Source organism: Bos taurus, chromosome 22 (assembly GCF_002263795.3).
Source record: "Bos taurus isolate L1 Dominette 01449 registration number 42190680 breed Hereford chromosome 22, ARS-UCD2.0, whole genome shotgun sequence".
Taxonomy (NCBI): Eukaryota; Metazoa; Chordata; class Mammalia; order Artiodactyla; family Bovidae; genus Bos; species Bos taurus.
Genome location: NC_037349.1, coordinates 10,775,578 through 10,802,527, shown reverse-complemented (window position 1 = coordinate 10,802,527; position 26,950 = coordinate 10,775,578). Strand labels below are relative to the sequence as shown.

The window sequence follows — 26,950 nt, the reverse complement described above, 5'->3', positions numbered from 1 at the left end:
CAAATCATAAGGGCATGTTGCAAAGTTCTCATCCCACAAGCACGCACACACTCCAGTGGCCTTGCGCTAGCACCACTCCACCCACAGAAATAATAAGTTCCTGGGAAAGTTCAGGGAGATGAGCTGAGCTGTTCTGGACCTCAAAACTCAACTTTAAACAGCTTGCTTATTGACAGACAAATGATGTATGCAACAGGCACCCTAGCACACACCACGTCTGGCAATTCAGCATTAAAGTCTACACCAATAAGAACAATTCATGGTAAACAACACAAAGTCTTAAATACTGAGCTGCTCCTTTCTATAGACAGAAAAAGACAGCATGGAAATTTATGGGGCAGATAAACACACAAAACTTTAATCATTTATTTGTACTTATATACAAATAGTCTTCTCCAATACATACAGCAGAAATTTTTAAAACAAATTTATAGTAAGTTTTAAGGATAAATTCTATTATACTACTGATAGCTCTTTTGATATACATTCTTATCTGCATAATTTTCTTTCATAAACTGTATACTATATACCAAAATACTATCATGATTTAGATGTGTAAGAAATTATAATTAAAATGAACTTTTTGATGGTGGGGGTTACACAAACACACAAGTAAAAAATTACATTTCTAATTATTTTTCCCTACCTAGCCCATCTTGGGGCCTGCTTTTTTTTTTTTTTTTCCTGTCCACAATTTTCTCTTCTTTTTCAGGAAATTATTATTACTTCATTTACCTTACTGAAGATACTTGTTTTTCAAAGTCTTGTCCAGACTGCCCTTTTAATTATTTTAATTTCACCTGGAATAAATTGTTACAGCCCAATTTCTGTTTTTATTGGTTGTCTTCTCAGCATTTCTTTTATCATTTTCATTTACAGGCTCCTTTTCAGGAAAGCATTACCCTTCCCCTTCCTTCTGTGCTCATCCCTCCTTATCCAGTCAGTCTGACTCCCTGGGGCCCAGTCTGGGTTTCCAGCCCCACAGCAACACAGAGGTTATCACAGATTCAGTCACTAAGCCCATGTGAGGGAGGTATGGTTCAGTTCTTGGTCACAAAGCCTCCCTAGAGACAGCAGCTTCTCACAATGGGCCACAGAGAGCTCTAGGCAAAAGCTGGGAAAAGCTCTTCTCAGCTGTCTTTCATGCGTGCCGTGAGCCCCACTTTAGCCTCTGGCCTGTAGCACTAAAACAAATTCTGGCAGCACAGAACCCTCCCGGTCCTTCTCAACCAGAGTTCAAAGAGAAAATTAAGTCCTAATGCCAGACCTGAGGCATCTGCTAGCTAGCATCCACTGTTATATGTCATGAATTAGTATATCCCCTATGTACTACTCTATCCTCTTTTAGGAAAGAGACCCTAAAAAGCTTTGGGGTTTTATTTTTTTGTCACACCGCATGGCTTGTGGGATTTTAGTTTCCCGACCAGGGACTGAACCTGGGCCCCAGCACTGAAAGTGGAGAGTCCTAACCACTGGACAGCCAGGGAACTTCCAAAAAGTTTAGAATCTTCTAGTAGCTCTACTGTGACGAGAAGAGGCCCTGTTTCTATCTTCCCAAACTCTGTTATATATAGCTGTTGTAGCAACAACTTACTTTTTTGAGTCAAATTTATTTCATTCTTATTTGCAGTAACGTATACATTAGGTACATAATACACTTAGAAAATACAAGAAAAAAAAATCCACTATAGCAGTATATGAGAAAATACACAGTACAGACTGAGGTTAAATCATTTTGATTAAATCCAAGATCATAAATTATAGCCCTATTTTGTCTATATGGGTAATTTTACTAAACATAAAAACATACAGTCTTTAAACTGAAAAGACAGCAAAAAAAGGACAAGGTGTCTAATGTTCCCTAGCTCTAATTAGCACTGAAAAGACCAAGGGTATATAAAGATGGTAAAAACTAAAAGAAAAAACAAACCCACATATCAAGCCAGAAAACTGGGAAAGTAGCAACACAGATTCAAGGAATTTCTGGTAAAGTCTCAGGGTACCTGAGACTTAAGAAAAATAAGTCATCAAAGATCAGCCTGCTACCCCAGTTAAAAAAAAAAAAAAAAAGATCAGCTTGCCACTGCAATCCTGAGGATGCTCAGTACACTCAGCAAGAGAATGGAACCAACTGGTTCATCATTTGTTGAACAGATAAAAACACAGACAGAAGACTCATATTACTAATACCAGGGATGAAAGAGGGAAAATTACTACTGTGTTTACAAAATAAAAAGGATTACAAGGCAATAACTGCATGCCAACAAACAATATGGGTGGCATAAAGTACCAAAACTGATGCAGGAAGAAACACAAACTATTAACAGAACTGTAAAAAGTGAAGAGACTGAATTAGTAATCAAAACATTTCTCATAAAGAAAAGCCCAGATCAGATGGCATCATTAGTAAATTATACCAACTATTTAAAGAATTAATACTAAGCTTAAAAAAAATATATATATATATACACATATACATATATATGTATATGTGTATACATATATATGTATATGTGTATATATATATATATATATGTGTGTGTGTGTGTATATATATGAGGGAACACTTCTCAATGCATTTTACGAGACCAATATTTTCCTGACACCAAAATACTGAAGACCAACAGACCAATATCTCTTATGCTGCTGCTACTGGTGCTAAGTCACTTCAGTCGTGTCCGACTCTGTACGACCCCATAGATGGCAGCCCACCAGGCTCCCCCGTCCCTGGGATTTTCCAGGCAAGAACACTGGAGTGGGTTGCCATTTCCTTCTCCAATGCATGAAAGTGAAAAGTGAAAGTGAAGTCGCTCAGTCGTGTCTGACTCTTCTCGTCTTCGCGACCCCATGGACTGCAGCCTACCGGGGTCCTCCATCCATGGGATTTTTTGGTGTCATTGCCTTCTCCAAATATCTCTTATGAATAGAGACCAAAAAAATCCTTAAAAAAAAACCTAGCAAACCCAGCAATATAAAATTAAACACCATGAACAAGTGGAACTTATCCTATACAGGGTTGGTTTAACACCCAAAACCAGTTAATACAGTACATCAAACAAACAGAGTAAAGGACAAGGTCACAGGTCAATCTCAAGATGCAAAGAAGGCATCTGAAAAAATCCAGCACTGCTTGACGGGAAAAACATTCAACCAACTAGGAACGGCAGGGAATTTCCTCAACATGAGAAAGGGAATATACTAAACACCATGTTAGCATCATACCCAATGACACAAAGACTAACGCCTTCCCCCTTCCCTTTAAGACTGAACGCCTTCCCTCTGAGAGACAAGTAGGTCTGCTTTCACTACTGCTCAACTGAAGGTTCTAGCCAGGGAATTAGGCAAGAAAATGTAATAAAAGACAGCAGATTAAGGGAAGATATAAAACTGCCTCTACCTCCAGATGACGTGATCTTCTACAAAGAAAATACTAAGTAATCCACTAAAGGAATCATAGAACTAATAAGGTTAGCTTTGAAAGTCAATCCATTTAGGGGCAAAATTAATTCCAACTAATAAGTATCAGCAAGGTTATAGGATAACAAGATTAGTAATAATTTATAAAAATCCTATTTTTTCTGTAGAAGAACAAGAAAACTAAAATGAAATTAAGAAAACAATTCAATGTATATTAACATTAAAAAGAATATTTGTGAATAAATTTTAACAAAAGTAGTATAAAATTTAAGCTGTGAAAACTATGAAATTTTTTGAAAAAAATAAAGAAGATCTAAATACATGAAGGAGTAGAGGGAAAAGAAAGAGGAAATAGTAAGTTTCCAATTATTTAAATCTGATAAGTGAAAGTGAAAGTGAAGTCGCTCAGTCGTGTCCAACTCTTTGTGACCCCATGGACTGTAGCCTATCAGGCTCCTCCATCCATGGGATTTTCTAGGCAAGAGTGCTGGAGTGGATTGCCATGTCCTTCTCCAGGGGATCTTCCGACCCAGGAATCAAACCCGGGTCTCCCGCATTGCAGGCAGACGCTTTACCATCTGAGTCACCAGGGAAGCTCTGATAAGGATGGCACAAAAAGAAAAGTATAAATCTCTCTCTTTACAAACAGAGGAAATGTAAATAAAATAAGTATCAGACAACAACAGGATATTAATAATGCACTCTGACTAGTAGAATTGATTCAAGGAATGACCAACTGGCTTAATATCAGGAAACCTATTGATTTAATTCATGTTTTATCATTAGAGCAAAAGAAAAAATATGAGAACTGAATAGATATCAAAGGCAATCTAACAGGCTTATCTTCTATTTTGATTAACTGACAGAGGGTAGGTAGGTTATAATCTAACAGTCTAACAAAGAAAAAAGCATATCCAGCTTTGAAAGTCAATCCATTTAGGGGCAAAATTAATTCCAAACTTATGAAAAAATATTTCTCACCCATCACTTTGGAAGATAATTCTTAATAATTCTTAAAGAACAACACCTTCAGAAGCCCCGAAACAAAGAATAAATTTCAAAAAAATGCTTAGGACCTGTCAAAAGCTGAGAGTATCAGGAATCCCTGTTAGGGGTCATCACATGAAACAGTGAAAATTTTCTGGAAATACAAAGACAACTACTGAGGTAAGAGACGGCATTTTGTTTCTGAAAAATAGCTTATATCAAGAGAATAAGAAAGAAAAGGGGATATCTTTCTTGAAGCTTGGGAAAGCATCTAGTCCAAAGCAGCCTGATGCTTCATTATTTCCTTCCCTACAGTGTCACTCTTAATATAAAATGTCCTGTCTGTGCTGTTCAACAGATGGTGAGTATAGATAAAGCTTTTTCTTTTCTGTACAATAATGATCTTTTGTATATGATATACAAATTACAAGTATTTTCATACTTCTGAATTCACTTGCCCTTCACAAGAACCCTGTGAGAATGGATACTCATTTTACCACAGTTTAAAGCTGAGGCTCTGAGAAGTTAAAGGAAGCTGCCTAAAGCCACACAGCATGTAGGGATGGAATCCTAGGATCCTTTTCTACTCCAGGCTTGTGCTGCATGTAGGGAAGCAAAAGAACATACAGGACATGTGCACAGACATCTACTCACAGAACAGAATCCGTCAAACAACTCAAATACTAAAGTTCAGCAGGCAAAGACAGAGAGAGAGGTAACCCCCATGGGGCCCTAATCCACGTAAGGCTCCATCTGCTTCCCTCCCCTCTGGATGGGACCTAAGCAGAGACAGTGAAGCAGGCCACCCTGTCTTCCCAGGCTGCCCCCAATAACAGCGCAGGAAGCGCCCACCACGTGCCCAGCAGCATGTGAGGAGAGGGACATGCTGTGCGACTGGCTATCCCCACAATCCCAGGAGGAAGGCACTGCTGTTCCCATCCTGCTGCTGCTGCTGCTGCTAAGTCGCTTCAGTCATGTCCGACTCTGTGCGACCCCATAGTCGGCAGCCCACCAGGCTCCCCCGTCCCTGGGATTCTCCAGGCAAGAACACTGGAGTGGGTTGCCATTTCCTTCTCCAATGCATGAAAGTGAAAAGTGAAAGTGAAGTCGCTCAGTCGTGTCCGACCCTCAGCGACCCCATGGACTGCAGCCTTCCAGGCTCATCCGTCCATGGGATTTTCCAGGCAAGAGTACTAGAGTGGGATGCCATTGCCTTCTCCGGTTCCCATCCTACACATGAGAAAATCTAAGTCACTGAAAAGTTAACTTTCAAAGATCCTTCAGCCAGCAAAGCCAGACAGTTCCAAAAACCACCCCCTTCTCACTCATCTATTCCAGGTATTACTCCAAACAAACAAACATGTTCTCATTCTCTCAGAAAAGTCTTCAGACTGAGCCATAAAAGGAATGCAGGAGTTACACCTGTTGCAATACAGATATACCTTGAAAACATGATGCCAAGTGAAAGAAACCAAATGCAAAAAGTCACATATTGTGTGCATCCACTTGCACGAAATATCCAGAAGAGCTAATCCACATCAGCGGTCACCTGGGGCTGGGAGAAGGGGAGAATGACTGCTTAATGAGTAAGCAGTTTCCTTTAGCATAATGAAAAGTCGTGGAACTAGACAGATGTGATGGATGCACAACACTGTGAATGTAATAAAAGCCACCTTTAGTTCACTTTAAAACGGTAAATTTTATATTATAGGAATTTTATCTCAGTAAAAAGAAAAATCAGAGTGGAGCAGAGGGCAGGTAGTTCATTTGCCTAGTTAGCCCTTTACCTGATCCTACACTCCATACTGCTCAAAGGCACGCAGCTCCAGAGGCAAAGATTCAACTCAAGCAACACAAAGGGGAAGGAAGCCTGTGCTGAGGGTACTGAGGCTGGGCCTAGGAGCCCAGGAGAGAGTATCAGCCCAACTGGACAGATTCACTGTCTGTGCAGGATGAGATCCCAGAGCCCCACAGACCTCTGTGTCAGGGCACATCAACCTACTCCCCTTGGCCTTCAATGTCTACAATCATACAGATGATTTTTTACATCCCTATAAGGAAGCCTCTGAGAAGGCAATGGCAACCCACTCCAGTACTCTCGCCTGGGAAATCCCATGGACGGATGAGCCTGGTAGGCTGCAGTCCATGGGGTTGCTAAGGGCATGACTGAGCGACTTTACTTTCACTTTTCACTTTCATGCATCGGAGAAGGAAATGGCAACCCACTCCAGTGTTCTTGCCTGGAGAATCCCAGGGACAGAGGAGCCTAGTGGGCTGCCATCTATAGGGTCACACAGAGCTGGACACGACTGAAGCGACTTAGCAGAAGCAGTAGCAGTAAGGAAGCCTGGGGCTTCCCAGGTGGCTCACTGATAAAGAATCTGCCTACCAATGCAAGAGACACAGGTTCAAACCCTGGGTCAGGACTTCAGTATTCTTGCCTGGGAAATCCCATGGACAGCGGAGCCTGGCAGGCTACCTACACTCCATGGGGTCGCAAAGAGTCATACACGACTTAGTGACAAAACAACAACAAGGAAGCCTGAGGCACTGCTACCAAAGACAGACTTATTTAGATTTATATAAAATACTTACTAACACGGGAAACCAGACACATTAGGATTTTCCCCAATATCTGAGAACAGGCAAAACATTAAATTGACCAGAAAATCAATGTAATGAAACCATTCTACTTCTCAAGCTTTCTAGATAACACAGACTTTATGTACCTCCTGGAGAGACAGACAAATAAATATTTGTATTTTGAATTAAACTTCCACATTTTGCTAAAAAGAAACTTAAAACTAAAAGTGAGGATCCCATCACTGACAGAGTATCTTTCACCTCAAAAGTTTAACAAAATGAAAAACCCAGGGAGTTTGAGAGAGAGCTGATGACTTAAAAAGATAATTTTATGTAATGTCCTTTTAATCAGTAACTTGATCATGAAATTTAAAAGTCCCTTATTTATTTCAAAATAAGTTGACCCAAGGTTTACATTTCACTTTGTGATCAAAAATATTTTTTAGAGTTGTTTAAAAATGCTTTGGACGAAGTGATGATATTGCTTTGGCTGTCAACCAGAAACCATTTCCTAAGCTATACCTAAAAGCACAGGAGCTTTAGTGCTGGAATATGGGGAAAAATTAAAAATAACCTTTAGCTTACTTAGCCTGCTGTAAAAGAATGCTGAAACCATCCCTTTCAGAAAGGATTACTTTGTAAAGATACATTCAATTTAAAGGTCTTAAAGTATCCTAGAAAAAACAAATCTTAAAAAAAAAAAAAACCAATAGTAGCAATCAACAGTTATTTTCATTGTTTCAACTGTATGTAAGCCAATATACCATAATATCAACCAATATACTAAGTGTAGGAATGATGCCATTAACACCGCTGCAAAAAGTGTTTTTGCTGCTCAATATTCTAGCTTTCATTCAAACTGCTTTCACATATAAACTAAATTCAACAACATTAACTTGAAATCTTAAAGTTAAAAAAATGCAATATTGTAAATAATGCATAAGAAAATAAGATTGCAAAGAAAGTATGCATATACTCTATACTCGTATATAACTTTGTCAGATTATTTAAATATATACACTAAGGACACAGTATACTATTAACTTTCAATGCAAAAACTACTATGAAGTTTTTATTTTGCTATCAACATCTACTAAATAATGGTTTTCAAAAATACACCCTATGACCTAGCAATCCCATTCTTAGAAATCTATCTTACAGAATAACAGCATTGCCAATTATGCATTACATACAATTCTCAGTCCAACACTACTTAAAATATTGAAAGGTTATAAAATTGGATTCATAATACTGAAACTTTTTCCAAACTAATCTATAGAATCAGTACAATCCCAATTCAATTCTCTGTACATGTGCTTTTTGTTGTTGTTGTCAGTGTTGTGTTTTGAGTTTGTTTTTTTAAGACTTGAAAATCTGATTCTAAAATTTGCATGAAATTTATATGGGAAGGTATAGGAATAACTAAGACATTCCAGAAGAACAAGGCAGTGCTATGGACTGAATGTTTGGGCCCTAAACCCCAGTGATATCTGGTGATGGTACTTGGAGGCAAAGCCTTTGGGAGGTAATTAGAGTTAGATGAGGTAAAAAGAGTGGGACCTCTATGATGAGATTACTGCCCTTACAAAAAGTGAAAGACAAAGACAGCAGGCTCCCTACTCCTCCATTTCTCCCTAGGTGCATGCAACAAAGAAAAGTTATGCTAGGACATAATGAAAAGATAGCTCTGTGCATCTCAGGAAGAGGGTCCTCACCAGATACTGAATCTGTTGGCACCTTGATCTTGGGCTGCCCAGCCTCCAGAATTCTGAGAAATAAATGTCTGTTGTTTAAGCCAGCAATCTACAAAATTTTGGTTTTAAAACCAAGACAGGGAAGACCTGCTCTACACTGAAGGCAAGATTTAATATAAAATAGTTATGAAGACAATACGGGAACAAGTCAAAGACAGAGCAAACAGGAGAAGAGAAAATAGAGTCCAGAAACAAATCCACTCAAATATGGACACAATTTCTGGTAGCACAGTAGAGCAGTGTGGAAAGAATCAAACAACTGGATAGCTACAGGGGGAGAAGGGTGGTAGTGAAACTTGATCCCTACCTCATACCATATTGAAAAAACTCATTTCCAAGCAGAGTATAGATTCAAATGTGAAAGGTAGAACAGGATAACACAGGCAAATACTCTCAAGGATAAGAAAAGAATACTGTAATAAGAAATGAAAAACACTAGACATAAAATAAAATATTGATAAATTGGACATTACAATTAAGAACTTCTGTTCAAAGGACACCATTAAGAGAATAAAAGGCAAGAGACAGAAAGGAAGTAGATATCTAGAAGGCATATATCCAATTAAAAAAACTCCTATCCATACTGTACAAAAAAGAACTCCTACAAATCAATAAAACAAAGATAAACCAACAGAAAAATGAGCAAGAGCCTGAAATAAGCACTTCACAAAAGAAGTTATCAATACACAGATGAAAAATGCTCAGTCCCATTAGATGAAATACACAGATGAAAAATGCTCAATCTTATCAGTCATCAGAGAAATGCAAATTAGAACTACAACAAGAGAACATTACAGCCACCAGAAGAGCTGAAATTCAAGACAACTTTCATCAACTCCTGGTAGGAAGGTAAAGTTCTACAACTATCCTGAAAAAGACCACAGGCATCAGCTTCCAAAGTGTTAACCTACATATACACTTTAACCCGGTGGCTCTCTTCCTGTAAGTGGGCAGCGAGAGAAGTGCACAAGACTCTTCACAGCAGCACAATTTGACATAGCCAAAAATTAGGCAACCCACAGTTTAATTATAATGTTTACGACAGAAAGCATACTTAAGAGGTACTATTTAGAAAAAGCAGCAGCAGCAGCAGCATATATCAAAAGGGCAGGACGACGGTACTCTTCTGTAGGGGAGGGAGGAAGCATTACAGTGCCAGCAGTTTGCCTCTTCTTGACCTGATGGTGGCCACACGGGGATTCACTTCATAAAAATTCACTGATGTGTGCACTTTGTTTTACCCTATTTTCTGTACTTCTGGGACTCTTACAATCCTTCACAGAAAGAAAAAATATTGGAAAAAATCTAATCTGAGCTATGGTGCCAGCTGCATGTCACTTGGAATCAGTAGTTACTTCAGTGCTTCCAATCATAATCTGAAAATATGGGACTTCTCCCCGAATAATGTTGAACAAATTGTTAGCACATCATTCTGAAAATTTCAAATATTAAAGGCAAAGTACATTATCCTCTCAAATTAAGCTATATAAAGAAAACACACTTTATAAAAGCAAAATTACTATTAGCAAAAAAAAAAAGTTACTAAAAAAAGATCTAGGAATTAAATAATTGACATGTCAAAAAAATTTCCCATTTTTCTTATAAACAGAAGCATAATAAGCTTCTTGTAAGTTTATTAAGGAAGAAATTCTAAACTTACCTCTCTGTTGGGTGTACCCTCATCAAGTGACTCTGTAAATGAAGACGTCCTGCTCCTGGTTCTCGTTGGTGTTGAAGAACTGGAGGAAGCCTAGATTAAAAGATTATTGCACAAATTAGAAAGACTACACTCGTGAGCACACGACATACTATATAGTCCTTTCTCACAGTACATGCCCAAAGAACCCAGTAAAAGGAAGGAAAAGAGCAAATACATGGAAAATGAAAAAAGGTAAATGAAACGTCATCAACTAGCAGACCCAGGCTACCCACTGGGTCCTTGGTCTGATTCTGCTACCAACTTGAACTATGACCTTCACTAAATTAACTTTCTGAATGCTAAAATAAACCTCAAAATAAGGTTGTGATGATAAAATTATTTTATTAGGGGAGACTGAAACCAGGTGAGAAGTATATGAAAACTTTCTATACTATCTTTGCAGCTTTCCTATAAATCAAAATTATTCCAAGTTCATTAAAAGCAAGTTTGTCAATTCAATTGTGAAAGTGCCTTCCAGCTCTAATATTCAATTATAATGACCTGTGGAGGTAAATATGTCTCTAATCAAAGGTCTTACTTTGAGAATACTGTGCACACCACAGCCCAGTACTGAGATGCCAGTCCATTAGTTCTGTGAAGGACTTCAAGACTCCTACAATCCTTAGTACAAAAACGCGTAGGATAAACGTAAACAAGAAGCTCCAAATTGAAACTAGAGCCTGAGGTCCACTCTAAGGTGAGCTAAAAACAGTCCTAAAAATATAAAACCAACATTTCAAGATGCCCTCTCATCCATAACAAGATAGGCCTTAACCCATCTACACAAAAAATAACGTCTTGATGTCTTACCCTTTTGTAGTCTGTATAGCACCACATAAATAAAAAGTACTTAGTAAATATTTGTTAAAATAAATGAACAAATGGAACATCCATCTGTCAAGTCAGCGTGTGCTGCTGTGTCTATGCTGGAACAGAGAGGTCACAAGAAACTGTGTACACACATACACACACACATATGTACATATTCAGTGTACAATTAAGTTTAACATTTCTAATCAACACAAACGTTCAGTAAATGGTGCTGGGACAAATGGCCATCCATATGGGGGAACAAAATCACTCAGACCTTTAGTTTATACTTAAGCTATATTAAAGATTTAAATGATTTCCGGGACTTCCCTGGTGGTCCCGAGGTTAAAATTCTTCACTTCCACTGCAGGGAACTGCAAATCCCGCAGTCCTCTGATTGGGGAACTAAGAGCTGAATAAAACATATTTTTATGTCAGAAGCAGAAATCAAAAGGAACAGTTTAATTGGGAGGAGGAGAAAACATCAACAAAATGTGACAAAAGTTAAATAAACTCTTTTTCTAAAAAGCTCTTATAAGTACTTAAGTCTGAACTCCAAAAACTCACCAACCTAGTCTTCTTTTCATCTAGGGCAGGTGACCTGAGCTCGCCCAGTGAACACACCCACATGAGACTCTGAGTCATATATGGGCGGTATGAGAAAACAGACATGCAAAATTAATAAAGCTCGTCAGCTGGTGAGCAGGGAGACGCAGAGCTTCCTGCAGTCACACACAAGAGCTGTGCATGCGAGAAGCAGTGCGCCAGACTGAGGCGGCTGCAACATTCTTAGTGCTGTCCCCCAGCTTGGCTGAGCAAAGCCATCAGCCCAGACTTTCAGGCCCTCCTTAAAATTCTGTAAGTCACCAACTATTTATTCATCAACAGATCCCTTTTCTGCTTAACTAGCTGGGCTGAGTTCTGTTGCTTACAACTCAGAATTCCAACACACACGTACCTTCTAAAAGATGAACCAGAAAAATCAACACATGATAGAAGGAATGTGCAGAGGGTACCTTAAGGGACTCAACCAAGGCAAAAAACAGGAAGAGTGAGGCCTCAAAATTTTAAACAACAAAATAGTTGAATGTGAAATAAAGTTGAAGCCTTATCAATGTTTTAGAAGGCAAAGGAGAAAAGGAAAGATATACACATCTGAATGCAGAGTTCCAAAGAACAGCAAAGAGAGATAAGAAAGCCTTCCTCAGTGATCAATGCAAAGAAATAAAGGAAAACAATAGAATGGGAAAGTCTAGAGATCTCTTCAAGAAAATTAGAGATACCAACAGAACATTTCATGCAAAGATGGGCACAATAAAGGACAGAAATGGTATGGACCTAACAGAAGCAGAAGATATTAAGAAGAGGTGGCAAGAATACACAGAAGAACTATACAAAAAAGATCTTCACCACCCAGATGATAACGATGGTGTGATCACCAACCTAGAGCCAGACATCCTGGAATGCGAAGTCAAGCGGGCCTTAGGAAGCGTCACTATGAACAAAGCTAGTGGAAGTGATGGAATTCCAGTTGAGCTATTTCAAATCCTGAAAGATGATGCTGTGAAAGTGCTGCCCTCAATATGCCAGCAAATTTGGAAAACTCAGCAGTGGCCACAGGACTGGAAAAGGTCAGTTTTCATTCTAATCCCAAAGAAAGGCAATGCCAAAGAATGCACAATTGCACTCATCTCACACACTGGCAAAGTAATGCTCAAAATTCTCCAAGCCAGGCTTCAACAGTACATGAACCATGAACTTCCAGATGTTCAAGGGATTTAGAAATTGGAAGAGGGCTTAGATAAGGGAGAGTAACCAGAGATCAAATTGCCAACATCTGCCGGATCTTCAAAAAAGCAAGAGAGCTTCAGAAAAATATCTACTTCTGCTTTATTGACTATGCCAAAGCCTTACTGTATGGACCACAACAAACTCTGGAAAATTCTTAGAGTTGGAAATACCAGACCACCTGACCTGCCTTTTGAGAAATCTGTATGCAGGTCAAGCAGCAACAGTTAGAACTGGACATGGAACAGCAGACTGGTTAGAAATTGGGGAAGGAGTGTGTCAAGGCTGGATATTGTCACCCTGCTTATTTGAGTTATACACAGAGTACATCATGAGAAACGCTGGACTGGATGAAGCACAAACTGGAATCAAGACTGCCAGGAGAAATATCAATAACCTCGGATACGCAGATGACACTACCCTTATGGCAGAAAGAAGAACTAAAGAGCCTCTTGATGAAAGTGAAAGAGGAGAGTGAAAAAGTTGGCTTAAAACTCAACATTCAGAAATCTAAGATCATGGCATCTGGTCCCATCACTTCATGGCAAATAGATGGGAGAACAGTGGGAATAGTGACAGACTTTATTTTCTTGGGCTCCAAAATCACTGCAGATGGTTATTGCAGCCATGAAATTACAAGATGCTTGCTCTTTGGAAGGAAAGTTATGACCAACCTAGATAGCATATTGAAAAGCAGAGACATTATTTTGCCAACAAAGGTCCGTCTAGTCAAAGCTATGGTTTCTCCAGTGGTCATGTACGGATGTGAGAGTTGGACTGTGAAGAAAGCTGAGTGATGGAGAATTGATGCTTTTGAACTGTGGTGTTTGAGAAGACTCTTGAGAGTCCCTTGCATTGCAAGGAGATCCAACCAGTCCATCCTAAAGGAAACCAGTCCTGAATATTCACTGGAAGGACTGATGCTGAAGCTGAAACTCCAATACTTTGGCCACCTTATGCGAAGAACTGACTCATTTGAAAAGACCCTGATGGTGGGAAAGAGTGAAGGCAGGAGGAGAAGGGGACAACAGAGGATGAGATGGCTGGATGGCATCACTGACTCAATGGATTTGAGTTTGAATGAACTCTGGGAGCTGGTGATGGACAGGGAGGCCTGACGTGCTGCGAATCATGGGGTCACAAAGAGTCAGACACAACTGAGCGACTGAACTGAACTGAGAAAACTTACATGTGCTTCTGTGTGCTTAGTCACTCAGTCGTGTCCGACTCTCTGCGGCCCATGGACTGTAGCCCTGCCCAGCTCCTCTGTCCATGGAATTTTCGAGTAAAGAATACTGGAACGGGTTGCCATCTCCTTCTCCAAGGGATCTTCCTGAACCAGGGATCCAACCCATATTTCTTATGTTTCCAGCACTGGCAGGTAGATTCTTTACCACCAGCACCACCTGGGAAGCCCCCAAAAAATGTATGACTAGAAGCCAACACTGTGTTTAGAAAATGGGAAAGGAAAGCAGTCACTGGACAGTGTTTACCCAGGACTGAAACTAAATCACAAATATTCAGAGCACTTCAGAAATAATTCTCACTGAGGTTGAGGGAAACGTAATAACCCTTCCCACCCATAGCCATGAATTTCAACTCATACCAGCTTCAAAGACTCTAGATGTTTCAAACACTACCAATAAGACTGGGAGAAGCTCCATTTGTATCTCCTTTTATATGGTTATATGTAGTATCTCCTTTAATAAAACGGCTATTGAGAGGGCAAAAGTTAGGAAAGTATTTAGTTTTATTAGGCCACAGGAAGTAACTCATAGCCAACCCTCTCTGCCGTGATTACAACATCTCCAAAAAATTTGGGGGTTAATAATTCAGCTTTCCAAATAGTCAGATGCCAAGAAAGGGCTACTCCAGACAAGGATCTCCAAATCACTTGAAAAGTACACCTCTACTGTGAAACTTCTTAATTGGCACAATGATTTCTCATATGAGCCTAATCTTTAACTGGAGCCTCATCAGCTCTGGAAAAATCAGCAAAATCAAATGTTGGGGTTTATGAAGTTAAAGTATAGATTCTAACACACACTGCCCTCAGAAAAGTAGTACCACATGGCCAAGCTTGGCCTGATGGTTTGTAGGTCTTCCTCTGGAGTTGCAAAAGTAGGAATCAAATGAGGGAATAGATGTGACTGCAAAGTATGAAAATATGCAAAAAAAACCAACTAACTGTATTTGAGTATTTATCCCAAAGTCTTGCATCTTTAACAGCTATCCTCACTTTAAAATACGTAAGAATTTACATTCCTTCAAACTAAATTTGTTCTAATTAATCCTCACAGCCATGAGAAATCTGAAGACAGATGTCTAAGCTGTTTTTCAAGAAACCTGATGGTTATATCCAGGCTCACAATATTTTTATTGCCAACTGAATATTAATTGACCATAGCCCTCAACTTCATTATAAGAAAAAAAAATTTTAGTCACCGTGGTACTCAGAATTCGAAGATGACCCAAAATCACCCTCACCTTGCAAATATGTGGTATCATTGCCCTGATGATCTTACCTTTCAGAGCAAAAAGGATTTTGCAGGTATATTTAAGATTACTACTCAGTTGACTCTAAGTTAACTCACAGAAAGGAGACTATCTGAATGGGATCAACCTAATCACACAAGCCCTTCAAATGAGTCCTGAGTCCAGAGTCCAGAGTCCAGCGGTGGGGCAGCAAGCAAAGAGGTACTCCTGCAACCCTGAAGGAAAGCCAAGGCCTGTGAGGGTCAAGCGGTGAGAAACTGTGGGCAGCACTAGCTGCAAAAGACAGTGAGAAATAAGGACCTGTGTCCCACAGCCACAACTGCATGAGCATGGACCAGGATCCTCATCGCCAGTGAGAACACAATGTGGACAGCAACTTGATCTTAGTCTTGGGAGGCCCGAGCACAGAAGCCAGTCATGCCATGCCAGACTTCTGACACACAGGCTGTGAAACAGTAACTGGGTTATTAGGCAGTAAGGTTGTGGTGATGTGTTGTTACTCAACATCAGGAAACTAACGCAGTCACCTTTAAGAACAGTAGCCTTAAGATTTAACCATCTTGAATTTATAACTTTAGATACCTGTATCTATCTGACAATTCAGCTGTCTTGAATATGGTAGCTCTTTATAGGAAAACTCTCAGATAATAGAGCCCAAATGGAATAAACTTTGATTAACATAGTTTTGACTAATATAGAATTTCTCAGTAATACAAATATCTAAAATTTGTGTTGTTATCTTTAGAGTGTGCTGTTCAGCCTAAGATTAATGCTTTTCAATGTCTAATTTTTTTGGTATAGTTAAAATATATTAGATACATTTGATGTAATAGAGATTTAAGAGTTAGCAGCTACGTTTATTAACATTATCTTATACAGACAGCATGGTATGGTGAAAGCACTTCGGCTGGGTTGTGGAATCAGTTAGAGGGTGGGGATCACCTTTTTTTTTTTTTAATGAAGGAAATATTTTGGGTCAAAATATGGCATCTTATGTCGTAAAGATGAAGATTCTATAAAACTTTTGTCTTAGAAGTGTCTGTGCAAAAAGAATGGTATTGTTGTTTAACTGCTGGTCCCAGTGAAAAAAATTTGAGAAACAGTGATCCAGAGAGTACCGGGGAAGCAGATAAGGGACTCAGAAGAACTGCACGCTAGCCCAGATCTTGCAGCGTGCACCCTGATCCAGCCACATAAGCATTCTCAGCTTTTCACTTTCTTGTCAGGAAATTGGGGATAACTGTCCTCCATACCTCCATCTGTTTCAGCCTGTTACTAGTTTAGAAACTAGATAACTACATCTAATAGAATTGCAGACAAAATAAACATAAGGAAATTCTAAATGAGGGATTTTTTTAAACTGTCTTTATTAATAACTTACATTAATTATGGATTATTAAGTTAGTGACATTAAAATTTTGGCTGCCCAGAAGCCTTTTGACATTACTTACTTCTCAAATTATAGCCCAAGTAGACGAATGGCATTCTTACACAAGCCTAACATCTGGCTTCATTTCTCCCCGCCAGACCCACGAGTAACCAAATCACAGCAAGGACACAGTCACAGACTCCTCCTCACCATGTACTCCTGAAAGTCTCTGCCAATCTACCTGACACCCCAGCTATAAAGGAATGCCAAAGTAACCTGGAGTTAATATGTCACATAAGCCTTTATCTACTAGTTACAAAATTATTAGAACTTTCCATCATGTCTTTAGTAAAGTACCTTCTACATCCTGATGTCTAAACAGTAGTGCCAGAAATCAAATATTACTGCTTATGTTATAAATGTTCACCTCTCAAAAACAGCCCTTTAATATAGTGAAGTCCACTCATTCAAAAGTAATTTAAGGAGACTTCTGGTTAAAAATATGGTAGGTGAACCAAAGTTTCTTATTTTTCTCTCCCCTGAAAAGAATTGGGGCTTCCCTGGTGGCTCAGTCGGTAAAGAATCCACCTGCAATGCAGGAGACAGCCTACGATGCGGGAGACCTGGATTCAATCCCTGGGTCAGGAAGATTCCCTGAAGAAGGAAATGGCAGCCCACTCCAGTATGCTTGCCATGGGAAATCCCATGGACAGAAGAGAAGAGCCTGGAGGGCTACAGTCCATGGAGTTGCAAGAGTTGGACATGACTTAGCAACTAAAACACCACCCAAAGAGTTAAATTTCAACCAATTTTCAGAAGAATGGGTGTGGACGAAAGAATACTAAAGTGATAATACAGCTGCTGCTGCTGCTGCTGCTGCTGCTAAGTCGCTTCAGTCGTGTCCGACTCCGTGCGATCCCATAGACGGCAGCCCACCAGGCTCCCCCATCCCTGGGATTCCCCAGGCAAGAACACTGGAGTGGGTTGCCATTTCCCTCTCCAATGCACGAAAGTGAAAAGTGAGAGTGAAGTCGCTCAGTCATGTCCGATTCCCAGCGACCCCATGGACTGCAGCCCACCAGGCTCCTCCGCCCATGGGATTTTCCAGGCAAGAGTACTGGAGTGGGGTGTCATTGCCTTCTCCGATAATACAGCTAAGGATACTACAATCCCATGGAGAAGGGAACACTGATAAGAAGCAAGCCTATTTTCATCTCCAGAGCCCTAAAAAGATTTAAGACTTCAAAGTTACAATGCAAGTTATAATGAAGAAGTTCAGAGGCAGGACCAAAATCAGAAAAATTGGTTGAAAGATCCCCATGTCCCTGGTCCCACCTTACATAGCCTCTGAAAAACCAAAGGTTTATTTTTCTGGAGCCATTTCAGCTCCAACCTGGATGAAACCAAGCACAGTAAGACAGGAGTGAAGGGCAAAGTGTGTGACTAAAGCTAGAGGGACTAATTAGGTGATATTCTGCACAGTGAACAGTGGAACCTCCAGCACAATGCTTCCGAAGCAGCTCGGCTTATAACCTGGCACCCCCTGCCCAAAAAACAAAAGGCTTCACTGGAGAAATCAAATGACATCTTAAAGATCTCAGGTTATCAACAGGTAGATATTTCTCCCGATAATAAAGCCAATTGCAGCCTATCACCCAGCAGGGAATCCCAGTGTTGACCACATGATACTTCTAGATAGCATCAGATTTTTAGTGTCCTGCCTTTAAATATGGATACCCCAGAGCAGTCAGTAAAGAAAATTTCCAATGTAAGAGCCAACAACAACAAAATCCACCAAAAAAAGAAATTAAAAGAAAACTTCAAAACAAAAGAAAAAAATCAGAGCTATAAAAGATATATCAGCGGACTTCTCTGGTGGTCCAGTGGCTAGGACGCCACACTCCCAATCAAAGGGACCCAAGTCTGATCCCTAGTCAGAGAGCTGGATCCCACATGCTGCAAATAAAGATCCCACATGCCACAAGTAAGACCTGGTGCAGCCAAAATAAATAATTTTTTTTTAATGTTAAAGATATATCAGTATAGCAAGAGCAATGCTATGAAAAAGCAAAAGACAAAAATAGCCTTTGGAAAATTTAAAAACAGAGTAGGAAAAATTAAAAATTCAACTGAAAACTAACATTGTAAATTAACCATACTTCAAAAAATAAAGAAAACAAAAAACTCATTGAACAGTTAGATAAATTGAAGCAAACTCTCAAAAATAGGACAAAAAAAGGAACTTCCCTGTGGTCCAGTGGTAAGACCCCACACTTCCACTGCAAATAAAACAAAAAACAAATAAATAAATTAAAATAGACCATGAAGAGTAAAAAATAATAAATAAGAGACTCTATCCTGAAGGTACAAAAACTAACTGGTCTTCCAGAATAGAAGAGAAAAAACAAAGGAGAGGGTATTATCAATGAAATAATATCTAAAATTCTCCAAGAATTTAAGCGCAGGAGTCACCATACTTAGTGAAGCACAATGCAAAAATAAATCTACACAAAGGCATGTTCACCATAAAATTTCAGAAAACAAGAGAAGATCCTAAAGTCTCCAGAAAGAACACAGAGGACAGAGCTGGGAGGCTGGAGGAGACAGTGTGTTTTGTTTTGTTTTAGCATAACAGTCTTTTAGCAGGACTTTATCTTTTAAAACTACAGAATGTATTACTTTGATAAAAATAAAAGCAAAATTTCATTTTAAATGTTTATTTAAAAATCATGAGTATCTAATATATCCAGTAAAAGGTACCCCATATGATTTAAAAGCATAATACACAGATTAAAAGATGATCTATTTCTCATCCTAAATCTCATCCAACAGTTGATAACAAATCATAAGTGAACTGATGTTATTCCCAACATTTCAGACACTAGATACTGATAACATCATCCATGCTAACTTAGCCAAATAACTCTATAAAATAAATAAAATAGAAAAATCAGACATCTTTACTAATCTAAGAAATATGCATTTGTTAAGAATTCATAATTTAAAAGACAAATATTTAAGATAAATGCATGTTTATGCAGAGTGGTATTAGGTTTCCAGTACAAGAATGCAGACTGAACACTGTTTACTTCTCTTCCTCCCAAAAACCCACTGAAATGAAGGATTGAAAAAAAAAAGTAGAAAAGCAGATTAACTAAAACTCTAGAACAAGAGAGGGAAAATCATAAGTAAAAAGAACAAATTTTTGAAGAATAAAGGCAAAAGGATTCTAATTGGTGGGGAAGTCAGGGCAATGAAGCCATAACTCCAAACATACACAGAAGGCAGCTCTGGGAGAGGCAAAAGATACTTATTGCAACAGGGGGGCAGGGGAAATCAGCTTTATACACTAGAAGGGATATCACTACTCTCAGGAACGTGTCTCACGTCTGTGAAACAAACAGCTACACGGGGTCAGCCTCCTTCAACCCAAACACTTCACCAGACAAAACAAACAGCCAAATACAATGAGTAACACCTTGGAGGAGTTAGCGCTCCAATTGCAGAGGCTGGCACCATACAGCAGCAGGGTAACAACACACCCCAGCTTCACCACAGCAATCCCAGCCCTGCCCAGTCCACGTCAGTTTAAGTTTCAAGATAATTACCAGTGTCCCCATTCATTAAGAATGTTTGGATAATAAATCACCCACCTGGTCTTCATAAATATAAACCAACAACTAATAAAAACAAGACATTTTTCTCAAAAAAAGAAAAACAATATGACCAGTATGAATACATACAAGTATAACAACCTAGAACAATTGACAGATCAAGGAACAGACTTTAAATATGCATGTATACATAACACATAACATCCTGGGAGAGTTTTGAGAAGCTCTGCTGCTGCTGCTGCTAAAAAAAAAAAAAAAAAAACAAACTAAAAGTACTGTGGTTAAGAGAATGGGCTTTAGAGCAAGACTGCCTGGGTTCATATCTCAGCTTTATCACTGAGTTGTGTGGTACTAGCTGTCTACACAGACAAGTTACTTAATCTCCCTTGGCCTCAATTTCTTATCTGTAAAATGAGGATAATAAAAATCCATACCTTTTATTATTTCATGTATTAATTTAGATAATACATGCAATGCACCAAGAAAACATCTAGGTAATAATAACTACCCAAGTTGACTAGTGTTAATTTGTGGAAATTAAATGTGATGACCAGAATAAATTCAATAGAAGCAGCTGAAATAAAAATCTGAAATCTATCAAAGCAATAGAATAAAAAGGAAAAAAGGAATAGTTCAAAAGAGGGGAAAAGGATATACAGAGAATTTATTTAGAAACATTAATAAGATTTTAAAAATAAAGAAAAGGGGGAGACTAAAAAAAAAGCAAAGAAGAAAACTAGACATTTTTTAGCATCAAAGAAAAAGAAAAAAGATTCAAAGATCAAGTTAACCACCAATACAGAAAAAAACAAGTTTGAATTAGACTTTTCATTTGCACACAGGATGCTAGAGCATATGCTATGCTATGCTATGCTAAGTCACTTCAGTCACGTCCAACTCTGTGCGACCCCATAGACGGCAGCCCACCAGGCTCCCCCGTCCCTGGGATTCTCCAGGCAAGAACACTGGAATGGGCTGCCAGAGCATAAGGGAGAAATAAAGCCAACAGCCTGAGGGAAATTTTTCAACCTAGAATTTTATAGCTAGTCAAGTAAATGTTTACGTAAATGAAAACATCTTCCTAATATTTTGTGATTTAGGAGGTAAAGAAACTAAATGGTTATTTAAAATCCTGTATTTTTAACAACACATTAACTGAAGTTCTGCATCAAAGTTTCCAGTCTTGCTTTCTCACCTGGGCCCAGGAGGATGCTTCTGAATTTGCTCACAGCTTCAGTGGGATGTAAAGTTATATATAATTTGCATCTATGTCTTAAGGTCTTTGAATATCACAATAAGCTCAAGAGACAAAGCTTCTCTCAGAAGTTTTTCCTCCAGTTTTTCCTATCAAACTAAGAGGCAGATGAAAGAACTTTGTACGGCCCTTACCCTATTCAAGTTTCACACTGATTTTTTAAATTACATAAACAAGAACTGTTCTATTACTTAAAATATAAGAACTTAATGTATATTCTATACAAAGCAATAGAAATAGCCACTATATGCTCCCTGATCAAAATACAGATTTAACACTCAAGACACTCTGATTCTTCTGATCTAAATGTTTCTCTCTGGGAGCTATGCTTTTTAGATTGAGGATAATTATTTTGCCAAGCGACATTTATAAAAAAGACTATGTTCCTTCAGAAAGGGACTCTTTTCCCTGCTTGTGAAATTTTTTTTTATTCCTATTACACAAACTATTATTTTGAGACCCCACTCTAAAAAATTATAATCCTGCAAGTTTGGGGCGAGCCCACATTGTTTTGTTTTTTATTGTGGTAAAGTATACACAACATAAAAATTATCATTTTAAACATTTATAAGTGGACACTTCAGTGGTATTAATTATACTCACATTGTTGGGCAACCATCAGCACTATCCATCTCCAGAACTTCTTCATCCTCCCAAATTGAAACTCTATCCTCATTAAACAACAATGCCTCGTTTCCCCCTCCTCTCTTCAGCCATAACCACCGTTCTATTTTTTGCCTCTCTGATCTTGACTAATCGAGGTAACTCACACAAGTGGAATCACAAAATAGTCCGTTTGTGCCGCTGCTTTTTATAATTAAGTTTTAGTAATATCTGAGTGAGTGAGTGAGTGAAGTCGCTCAGTCGTGTTCGACTCTTTGCGACCCCTTGGACTGTAACCTACCAGGCTCCTCCGTCCATGGGATTCTCCAGGCAAGAATACTGGAGTGGGATGCCACTTCCTTCTCCGAGTAATATATGAAAAGGGCTGCAAATGTTAAAACAATATTCTTTTATTCACGGCACTATATACATCCTAACAAATTAGTAAGTATCCTATATTACTCTTTATTAATTTTTATCAAATTTATTCTAAGGATTTTAAAAATCTAAGTATAGATATTTGTTGTTAAAAAATTAAGTGAAACTTGATTTGAAATTGTTTAATTTTATTTTTAAAGTCAGAGTTGACCAAATGTTTACTTAAAATAATATTTGCCAAAGAAGGGTTGAAATAATCTCAGCTCCAAAGAGAAGTGACTGGGGACTACAAAACGGTGTCTTGCATTTATTGAATACTTTCAAAAACTGAAGGAAGCCCAAAGTATTAATATCACGAACACTATCGTTATTACTATTACTGAAAAGTTTTGCAAGTATTGTGATGTAAACGGTTCATTTATCCCAGAATTATCAACACCTGATGACTCACTCTATTTGAAACATACCTGTCAAGCAATATCACCTCTGGAAATCAAGCTAAGAACCAGGAAAGATGTACACAAGGGCCTCCAAAATCTCAAATCAAATGTCTCAATTTGTATTAATGCACTAAAATGCATTAAAGAATCTCTTAGGTACTTGCCCTTATTTTACACAAAATTTTAGAAATTCAGGGTCTTGTCTTGATTTAAAGCCCAAAGCAATTTAAAACCTGGGAGAAGACAGACATTGGGCAGATAGCAAGGGAGGCTACAAAGTAATCAGGAAAACTAGACCAAGAACAAACACATAAATCCTCCTGAGCAGGTAAAAGCAAATTGTCTTTCACACCCCATTAAATTCCTGAGGGTATGGCACCCTCAACACAAAATAATTTATAGTCAAAAAACAAGACATAATATTATAAAAATTCAGGATCCTTTGCATGAGAAAACAAGGACATGTTTTATCTGTTACAAAAAGATTATCCCATCCAAAAATATTTGTTTTGCTTAATTCACACTTGAAAGAAATCCTTAACTCTAAAAATAATAATTCAGAATTTCTCAACTTGAAGGGTTCTGAATAGTTAAGGATCAAGACAAGGAACAGAATCAAGTTTCTATCAGCAATTGATCACTAACAATTTACTTTTGCATTCTGGATAAATATATATATATATATCTACTATATATACACACACATATATACTCACTATATATATACACACATATATACACCCACGATATATATACATATATATATCCACTACGTATACACACACATATAGTTACTATATATATACAGTCATCAAAAAGGATCGTTTTAAATCTGTACACAAAGTGCCATTTCTTGCTCCACACGCACTGTCTTACCAGAGTAAGACATACGAACTGGGAGCCCTAATGCATTACCTGTAACTAGCCCTTTTACCATGATTCTAAAGACAACCTCAGGTTTCCCAAGTGGTTCAGAAGGTAAAGAATCCGCCTGCCAAAACAGGAGACACAGATTCAATACCTGGGTTGGGAAGATCCCCTGGAGAAGGAAAAGACAACCCACTCCAGTATTCTTGCCTGAAAAATCCCGTGGACAGAGGAGCCTGGCAAGCTACAGTCCATGGGGACGCAAACAAGTGGGACAGGACTTAGCGACAACAACAACAAAGACAACCTCCCTTTGTTGAAGATCGATAGTAATTCTTTTTCATGAAAAAAAGATAACATGGACAAATAAAGCGCCAGCAGCTTGGAGCATGTCCTTCTTAAACTATTTTCACCATGTCATACTTTCCCCACAAAACTGGGATCACGCTTTACATGCTGTTTTCCAATCTGTCTTTTAATACCAGTTAGAGCCTACTTCTCTGTGGGCTCTAACTCTAGCTGTCTGACATCAGCCAAGTTACTTAATTTCTCTGAATCCCATTCCAGGTGTGAAAGATTCTACCTTGTAGATTTATGTGACAATGAAACAAATTACCCAAGCAAAATACCTAGCACAGTAAAAACCTAGTAAATACTGGCATTTTTCTAAGGCTGCAGAATAACCAACCATATGACAAAACTTATCTAACCAATTCTCTACTGCTGAATATTTTTGGCCACATTTTACCTATTAAAAACAACACTGAAGTGAAATTCCATGTGGCTAACTCCGTAACACATCCTGAGTTCTCTTTTAGAATTTTTAGAGGTGGCATCCTGGATCAGTGATACGTATACAGTCCCTTACATTCACTGCTGTGCCTGTTTCCCCACATTTCTCACTTCATTTTATTTTTTCTTTCTTTCTTAAATTAACAGTGTTTTGTAAAATTTTAAAAGCGCACGGTAAATGTAATATATTTAGTATTGAAAGTAATATATTTAGTATCCAAATCTTAATCACTATTTACAATTCCCTTGGGAGAATGAACAAGTTTTCAGGTACCATAATATAATATACCTCAACCACTGTTTCACTCTACAGAAGCTTTAAACTTCAATTTACAGTTTCAGAATAAATTCAATGCAATAGATTCTTGATTTAGTAGTTATTGGTCGTTAGTTTTTTAAAAGTTATGTAAGATAAATGTTCTGTTTCAAATGTTTTAGAAATGCCTGTCAAGTAGTCAAAACCCAGCTTTTCGTGTAGACACTAAATCTGTTGAGACTCAGAAAAGCTGGGAAGCAATTTAGCAGAAGCCCTCCTCATTGCTGAAAGAACCACGTGCTGCCGGCAACCAAAACACACATTCACAGCGGCTTAGGAGACTGTTTCTGCTTCTTTAAATTAACACTACTAACGCGCCTCCTTTTTCCTGGAAATTGTCATTTCCTGAAGCAACAGCATTCGTGAAAAACAAACATTAACAAGACTCCTGAAGAAGCAGAGCTGCGGACGCGCGCAAGCCCTGCGGGCCCCACAGTGGCCCGCCCCTCCGCCCGTCCCGGATCAACCCAGTAATGCGAAGTGACGAACTCGTGACAGCCTCGGGCACTGGACGCCGGCCACGCCGCCACCTCTCTCGGGTCCAGCGCTTCTGCAAGCAGCCCGGCCAGGAATGGCTCAACCCCTGGCCCTCACGCCTGGACCAGGGTTTGGAATTAAGACTCCGTCACGGGCCAGGGGCCCCTCCGTTAATCAGTCTCGGGTCGGGGATGAGAGAGGGGGACTTCAGTCCAAAGGTTAGATATTACAAGGGATCCTGGTTTTCCCATTCCGCCCTCACTCTTGAGTTGGGGGTCTCGGATGCCTGGGGGAAACCTTCTGTATGGGTCAAAAATCTTGCAAGATCAGAGCTCCTCTCATTCTCAGACCTGGTTGGGCATCAGGGGTAAATTAAGAGGTCAGGTGTTACAAACCCAACCACCCACAACCTACTCTCCAGAACTGAGTTCTGGGATGGGGGGCCGGGGTCAGGACTCACGGAGGACCTGGACCGCCCTGAGCTCATTCCCAGGGAAAGATCTGGGGGAAGCCTCTGGTTAGAAGTCAAGGGTCAGGACAAAACTTCCGCTCTCCTTTGCCCACGAGCCGGTGTCAAGGGTTGTCGGGAACCAGGGGAGCACGGAGGCCATAGTACCTGAGGGGAGGCCAGCGCCTGCTGGAGCTGCTGCTGCTCCTCACTGATCTTTTGCTTCAGTTTCTTGAACATCGCGCAACGCGGGGTCCTGAGGTGGATGAAACCTGGGGGGCGAGTGCTCAGAGAGACCCGGCCGCGGCGGCGGCGGAGGCTTCTCTACACCACAGACCGCGGGGGCCGGGCCTCGCCGCCTCCTCCTTGGGCTCGCGGGCCGGTCGGGACACTCGTCCTGCGGGTGTCGGCGTCGCCGCCGCCGCGTCTCTCTGTTCTGGATGCCACCGGTTGGCCTCGGCCCCCCATCCAGCCCCGGCGGCGGCGGCGGCGGCGGCGACAACGGCAGCAGGTGAGCAGTGAGAACAAGGCGCCTGCGCGGCCTACGTGGAGTTCGGCGAGGGAGCACTACCGAGCGCCGGAGGGGACAAGCTGGAAGTCCGGCCCGCGCATGCGCGCTGCAGGGTCGCTCCCGGAAGGTGCGGGACTCGGCGCTGCCCACCTTCATTGCGCGTAGACATGCCCTCGGAGCCCAGGAGTGGGGTGGCCTGAGCCCTACACTGACACACACCCGGGCTGCGGTGCTGCGAAGTCAGGTGGGGAGGGTGCTGCTTCTCTCAAGGACCGCAAAGCTGACTGTCCCGCCGCAAAAAAACCTGTTGTGTGGGTGTGAGAAGAGGGGATCCGGGGGACCTGCC

At 39.8% G+C, this 26,950-nt stretch overlaps 1 protein-coding gene across 13 annotated transcripts in view; it reads right to left on the bottom strand.

Moving 5' to 3' along the window:
- The window catches only part of GOLGA4 (golgin A4), a 130,333-nt gene extending 103,671 nt beyond the window's left edge, over window positions 1–26,662 (bottom strand). For 8 of the 13 annotated variants that reach the window (XM_059879789.1, XM_059879793.1, XM_059879791.1 and 5 more), the window contains exons 1-3: window positions 26,262–26,662; window positions 22,677–22,760; window positions 10,402–10,491 (exon numbers count right to left, since the gene is read on the bottom strand). In XM_059879789.1, the coding sequence (XP_059735772.1) occupies window positions 10,402–10,491; window positions 22,677–22,760; window positions 26,262–26,333 (246 nt within the window). In that variant the 5' untranslated portion in view covers window positions 26,334–26,662. The remainder of the gene's footprint in view (window positions 1–10,401; window positions 10,492–22,676; window positions 22,761–26,261) is intronic. The other 5 variants (XM_059879792.1, XM_059879796.1, XM_059879797.1 and 2 more) reach the window with 2 other exon arrangements.
- Between the last annotated feature and the right edge of the window lie 288 nt (window positions 26,663–26,950).